General features: G+C 43.8%; 1 protein-coding gene across 1 annotated transcript in view; it reads left to right on the top strand.

The window, feature by feature from the left end:
- Window positions 1-54: 54 nt before the first annotated feature.
- The window catches only part of Rnf115 (ring finger protein 115), a 66,414-nt gene continuing 59,603 nt past the window's right edge, over window positions 55-6,865 (top strand). The window contains exon 1 of the mRNA XM_032897673.1: window positions 55-553. Coding sequence (XP_032753564.1) covers window positions 95-553 — 459 coding nt within the window. The 5' untranslated portion in view covers window positions 55-94. The remainder of the gene's footprint in view (window positions 554-6,865) is intronic.

Below are 6,865 nucleotides of genomic sequence, written 5' to 3'. Positions count from 1 at the left end.
TTAGAAGCTCCAAAAGTTATCCTCCCGAGGACAGTAGCCTAAGATCAGGAGCAGCCCATAGCCCCTTCTTAGAAGTAGCGCACCATCCAGGCGGATGCGGAAGGGTCAGAGCACAGACCGCTCTAGCCGACCGTGTCGGTGGTTTCCGGAGACGCTCTTTCTTTCCTCTCGTTGGAAGGCTGGAGGACCGGCCAGAGGCTGTCTGAGGTGCCGGCGGGCGGGCTCTCCTCTGCCTTTGGTGCCGGGAGGCGGGCCTCGGGTCGCGCGGCCGCTGGCGGGCGGGCCTCTCGGGGCCGGGCGGACTCACGTGACCCTTGCGGGCCTTGGAGCGGCGGGCCGCCCAGAGGAGGCGGCGACGGCGGCGGCGGCGGCGGCGACCGCAGCCCAGGAGGTAGCGGCCTGGGGAGGGACCGCCGGCCGCCCTTTCGGACATCCTCCGCAGAGGCGAAAAATGGCGGAGGCCTCGGCGGCGGGGGCGGACGCGGGCTCCGCTGTCGCCGCGCACCGTTTCTTCTGCCACTTTTGTAAGGGCGAGGTCAATCCCAAACTACCGGTAAGAGCCCCGTGTGTCCCGCGCTCGGGCGCCGCGTAGGTCCCTGGCCCCTAAGACTGGAAACCGGGTCTTAAGCTGCCCGCACACCCGTGATTCCCTTGACACCGGTGTCCTCGGTACCTGCTGCCTGCTGTCTCGGGTACTGGCAGCAAACCCTAGGCATCAGGGCCAGCGTCCTGCCTAGCCCTCATTTCCGCGGCGTCTCCAGTCTGCCCCTCATTTCGCTTCCGCTCTTTAATACCACCCCCATCTTTTTGTCTTCCTCGGTGAATTCATAGCCAAATCTGCGCCTAATTTGCTTGCAGTCCTCTTCCTTGTCTTCTTTTCGTGATGACCTATCCCCCTGTACTCTTTCCGTTTTTGCGTCTCACCTAGTCTTATTTTTCCTCCCACTTCTCAACCAGATCCTCCCCCTTCTGCATCCTCAGTGAGACAAAATGCTGAGGACTCCTTAGTAGGTTTTGTTGAAGTACAGAAAGAGAAGGTTTGGAAGGTATCAGGGAAGAGGGAGATTTTGCTCTTCACTGGTTTTTGGGCTCTTGTGAAAGTGAAAATAGCCGTGTACCAATGACTTGCAGACTGCGCTCCCTGTTGCTATTGAAGGAAATGGCTTTGGGAAGAAGGTGGAACGTACTGTTTCAACTTAGTTTATTTTGGATATCACGTTGCCAGTGTCTCTAGTTCCACTTTCCTAGCCCACCCCCTCGATTTTATTTTTCTGTTCAGGAAAACAAAAAAAGGACAGAATGTTGGGACTGCTTTCTCTGATATAAAATTGGTTCTGCCAGGCTGTCAGCCAATAGAGAATAGGTAGGACTATGCTTTGAGAAGAAAAGGCTTCTGCAGCATGCTAGCCAGTGCCAGCGCCTCCAGTTATGTTTTTTTTTTTTTTTTTTAAGGGTGGTGAGATTCTTCTTAAAATGAGTGGTTATGTCATAATTTATTTTTATTCACGGTATCTTGAATACATGGTATCTTTTTGTTTGTTTGTTTGCTGTTTGCGCCAGGGTCTCACCATGTAGTCCTGGCCGTCCCGGAACTTGCTATTCAGATCAGACTGGCCTAGAACTCACAGAGGTGTGCCTGCTTCTTCTTCCTCCCAAGTGTTGGTATTAAAAGTGTGCACTGCTATTCCTGGCTTTGGATGCACTCTTAAGAGAAGACCTAAGTTTCTGTTTCTATCTTCTTAGAAACACAAATGGAGTCCAGTGAATAAGGACTTCACTTAGAACTAATGAACCTATTTCCTTTTTCTCCTTGTTCCACCTCCAGCTTCATAAATACCTCCATCTACTGGTTTTACTTGCTGCCTTTGCTCTATGCTGATGCGCTGTCTGCCATATTCCATATTTCAATTTGGGAAAGAGTGTATACCTTATTTTTTCCCAGCAGACACTAGAAGTCTCACTACAGAGAGGGAGTCTGGAATTCAGCCACTGTGTGTGTTAAATCAGTGACATGTTATTGAATGTGATGGATGCCCTGTTAAAACATTAGCCCTTGGATCTGTAAGTGCACTCAAGGATTGCTTTTCAGTGTGAGACGACATAATGTAAATGTCTTTTTTTTTTTTTAATTACCTGAAGTCTTCAATCCAAAGGGATGATTTAATTAAGGCTTTTTAGGTATTTTTCTAGGACTTAGATGAATAAATGATCTTTGTTGTATTTTTTTTTTTAATTCTGATTTATTTCTTGTCAGGCCTGACTTATAAATTCAAGCTCATCAGTATCTAATATAACCAAATGCTGCCCACAATAGACAGGGCTCTCTGCTGGATGCCCTGGAGGTGGGTGGAATCATATGTGGTTCTTGTTCTTAAGAACCACAGTTTTAGTTGTTGTTGTTTTGAAAGACAAGGCAAACATGGAAAAATCATCAATCATCTTGCATTGTTTAAGGATGGGGACAAGTTCTGAAAAATACAGTTAGGTGATTTTCATCCTTGTGCAACCTTTGCAGAATCTACTTAGGTAAACCAACATGGACACAATGTCACTTGCATTGTGGGTTTGAGGACTGAACCTAGGTCTTTGTACTCATTAGGCAAGTAAGAGCTCTATCACTAACTGTCTTATATAGTTAAGGTTAGTTTTGAACTCAAGAGCCTCCTATTACTGGAATTACAGGTAACACCCCTGCATTCTCACCCCAGCAACATGATTGTTAGTGGAATTACCCTGTATAGTCTATATGCAGTCAGTGATTCACAGAAAGATCATACAATGCATGGCAGCAAAATGAATGAAGACAGATAATGCACGGTTTCAGTTTCAGAAAGGAAGACATGTTTGCATTGGTGTTTTTGGAGACCTATGACATATGAGGTGGGATTAGAGTGAATTTAGGACAGGTGTAATTTAGCTTGAGAATATGTAAGACTATGAGGAAGCAAAGGTTGAGGAAAAAAGGAGACTTACCGAGGAAGGCTTTATTGTCTTTGGCTGACAAAATTGTAGTTATGGGGCACAACGTGTTCGATATGAGTACATTGGGGAATGGCTAAATCAAACTATTTAATTGAGTTTAATATACATTATTTAACACTTCAATTTTATTTACATTTTTTATTATATGTGTGCATGTATATGAATGTGTATTATAGCGCCATTGTAAAGGTCAGAGGTCAGCTTTTGGATATTAGTTCTCTCCTTTTACCACATGGATCCTGTGGGGATCAAACTCAGAGGGGTAGGCTTGGCAGCAAGTGCCTTTCCCCAGTGAGTCAGCCCCTTCTCACATGCTTTTTTCACTTACTGAGTCTGCTGTTTTAGCAATTTTTAAAAAAGATTTATTTATTATATATAAATACACTGTAGTTATCTTCAGACACACCAGAAGAGGACATCGGATCTCATTACAGATAGTTGTGAGCCACCATGTGGTTGCTGGGATTTAACTCATGACCTCTGGAAAAGCAGTCAGTGCTCTTAACCACTGAGCCATCTCTCCAGCCCCATTTTAGCAATTTTTAATGTCTATGTTACTTGCAGTCACTGTGGTGTTCAGTAAATAGCTAATCAATGTTCTGTGTTTTTAGGAAAAGGCATGATGAGGTCAAACCTACTGTTTTTTTGTTTTCCTGAGATAGGGTCTCTCTATTTAGCCCTGGCTATCCTGAAACTTGCTCTGTAGACCAGGGTGGCCTCCAACTCACAGAAAAATCTTGGCTCTGCCTCCCAAATGCTGAGTTAAAAGCTGTGTCCAGCTGTTGTGTTTTGAGACAGACTTTACTGCATACTCCTGGTTGGCCAAGCTGATCTTGAACTCAGAGATCCTCTTGCCTCTGCCTTACTTACTCCAGTGCTGAGAGTAAAGGTGTGCCATTATGCCTGGTCAGATTTAGTTTTGATTTATGTGGGAACTTGTGACTTTTATTTTGTTTCATGGGCATTTTAAATCTGTAGTCTTGGAAATGTTTATCAGAAAAAACAGGTCAGTTACATGTACTGTTTAGTACAAATTTGTCCTTGTGATTGATAAACCAACTCAAACATTGGTAACATGATCTTCATATGATTATATCTATATAGGACAACATGGAAGGTTTTTAAAAATATAAATCCTATTGTAAACTTGAGAATCTCTCATTGCAAGGACCCAGCATATTTAGGTATGCATAATTCCTTAAATTGGATGGTGTGGGAAATCTGGCTGTCCTTTGAAGATAAGCAGACTCGGTTTATTATGGATACGTTATCTTCTTTTTTTTTGTTTTTGCTTTTTTTTTTTTTTTTAGATTTCTGTGTTAAAATAGATTAGCAGAACTTAGTATCTTTTTTTTCTGGTGGACTTTTTTAAAAAAAATTTTTATTAGATATATTTCTTTACTTACATTTTGAACTTTATTCCCCTTCCCGGTTTCCTGTCCATAAGCCCCCATCCGCTCCCCTTCCCCTCCCCCATACGGGTATTCCCCGTGTACATCCCCCTTATTGCCCTCCCCCATATTCTCCTGCACTGGGGGTCCAACCTTGGCAGGACCAAGGGCTTCCCCTTCCCCTGGTGCCCCAACAAGGCTATTCTCTGCTACATATGCAGTTGGAGCCCTGGGTCAGTCCATGTATAGTCTTTCGGTAGTGGTTTAGTCCCTGGAAGCTCTGGTTGGTTGGCATTGTTGAAGGGGTTGCAAGCTCCTTCAACTCTTTTAATACTTCCTCTAATTCCCCCCAAGGGGGTCCTATTCTCAGTTTAGTGGTTTGCTGCTAGCATTGACCTCTGTATTGGACATGCTCTGGATGTGTCTCTCAGGAGAGATCTATATTCGGTCCCTTTCAGCATGCATTTTCTAGCTTTATCAATCTTATCTAGTTTTGGTGGCTGAATATATATGGGCCACATGTGGGTCAGGCTCTGAATGGCCATTCCTTGAGTCGCTGCTCTAAACTTTGCTTCCATATCCCCTCCTATGGATATTTTTTCCCCCTTTTAAGAAGGAGTGGCAGCATCCGCATTTTGGTCATCCTTCTTCTTGAGCTTCCTGTGGTCTGTGGATTGCATCTTGGGTAATTTGAGCTTTTTGGCTAATATCCACTTATCAATGAGTGCATACTACCAAGTGTGTTTTTCTGTGATTGAGTAACCTCACTCAGGATGATATTTTCTTTTTTTTTTTTTTTTTTTTTTTTTTTTTCGGAGCTGGGGGCCGAACCCAGGGCCTTGCGCTTGCTTGGCAAGTGCTCTACCACTGAGCTAAATCCCCAACCCCCAGGATGATATTTTCTAGTTCATTCCATTTGCCTATGAATTTCATAAAGTCATTGTTTTTGATAGCTGAGTAGTACTTCATTGTGTAGATGTACCACATTTTCTGTATCCATTCTTCTGTTGAAGGGCATCTGGGTCCTTTCCAGCTTCTGGCTATTATAAATAAGGCTGCTATGAACATAATGGAGCATGTGTCTTTGTTATATGTTGGAGCATCTTTTGGGTATATGCCCAAGAGAGGTATAGCTGGGTCCTCAGGTAGTGGAATGTCCAATTTTCTAAGGAACCTCCAGACTGATTTCCAGAGTGGTTGTACCAGAATGCAATCCCACCAACAATGGAGGTGTGTTCCTCTTTCTCCACATCCTCACCAGCATTTGCTGTCACCTGAGTTTTTGATCTTAGCCATTCTGACTGGTGTGAGGTGAAATCTCAGGGTTGTTTTGATTTGCATTTCCCTTATGACTAAAGATGTTGAACATTTCTTTAGGTGCTTTTTGGCCATTTGATAATCCTCAGCTGAGAATGTTTTGTTTAGCTCTGTACCCCATTTTTTAAATAGGGTTATTTGTCTCCCTGCGGTCTAACTTCTTGAGTTCTTTGTATATTTTGGATATTAGCCCTCTATCAGATGTAGGATTGGTAAAGATCTTTTTCCCAATCTGTTGGTTGCCAATACATTCTCTTCTTTTCTTTTAAAAATTTATTTATTTTATGTATATGAGTACACTGTAGCCGTCTTCAGACACATCAGAAGAGGGCATCAGATCCCATTATATATGGTTGTGAGCCACCAGGTAGTTGCTGGGAATTGAACTCAGGACCTCTGGAAGAGCAGTCAGTGCCATCTGAGCCATCTCCTCAGCCCTTATTTTCCTAACTGAACTCAAAACCACAGAAGATACTGAGAGGACACCTACTCTTGTGATAGCTGGATGTCCAGAACCTTTACTTACTAGTGTTGTATTGACTGAACACCACCTTACAGTAGCCTTTTCTCTGCTTTGTGTGGTGGGGCTGTGGATTGAACTCAAGGTCTCAGACATGCTAAGCACGTGTTCTACAATTGATAGGTTGTGAGGGTCATAGCCCTTATTTCTTCTCCCTTCCAATCTAGGATGTATTTGTCAGCCCACCTCCCTCTGTCCCTCCATCCTCCTCTCCCTTCCTCTCTTCCCCTCCCTTCCTTCCTCCCTCCCTCCCTCCCTCCCTTCCTTCCTTCCTTCCTCCTTTCCTTCCTTCCGTCCTTCCTTTCTGAGATAGGGTCTCACTATGTAGCTCTGGATGTTCTGGAACTTACTATGTAGATCAGACTGTCTGCAAACTCACAGAGATCTACCTGCCTCTGCTTCCTGAGTGCTGGGATTAAAGGTTTGCCGCGCTATGCCCAGTTCCAGAATTTTAAAATAAGAGATTCTAATTATATTGTCTGAAGAATTCAGGTCTATATATGATATGGTAGAATGACATTTTACACACACACACACACACACACACACACACACACACACACATATATATATGTGTGTATATATATATATGTAAAAGGGCTGTTTCAAGGAATATAAAGGTGTGCTTTACTCCATATACTATCATTACCTCCAT

Source organism: Rattus rattus, chromosome 3 (assembly GCF_011064425.1).
Source record: "Rattus rattus isolate New Zealand chromosome 3, Rrattus_CSIRO_v1, whole genome shotgun sequence".
NCBI classification, from domain to species: Eukaryota; Metazoa; Chordata; class Mammalia; order Rodentia; family Muridae; genus Rattus; species Rattus rattus.
This window is presented reverse-complemented; position numbering and strand designations above follow the sequence as displayed.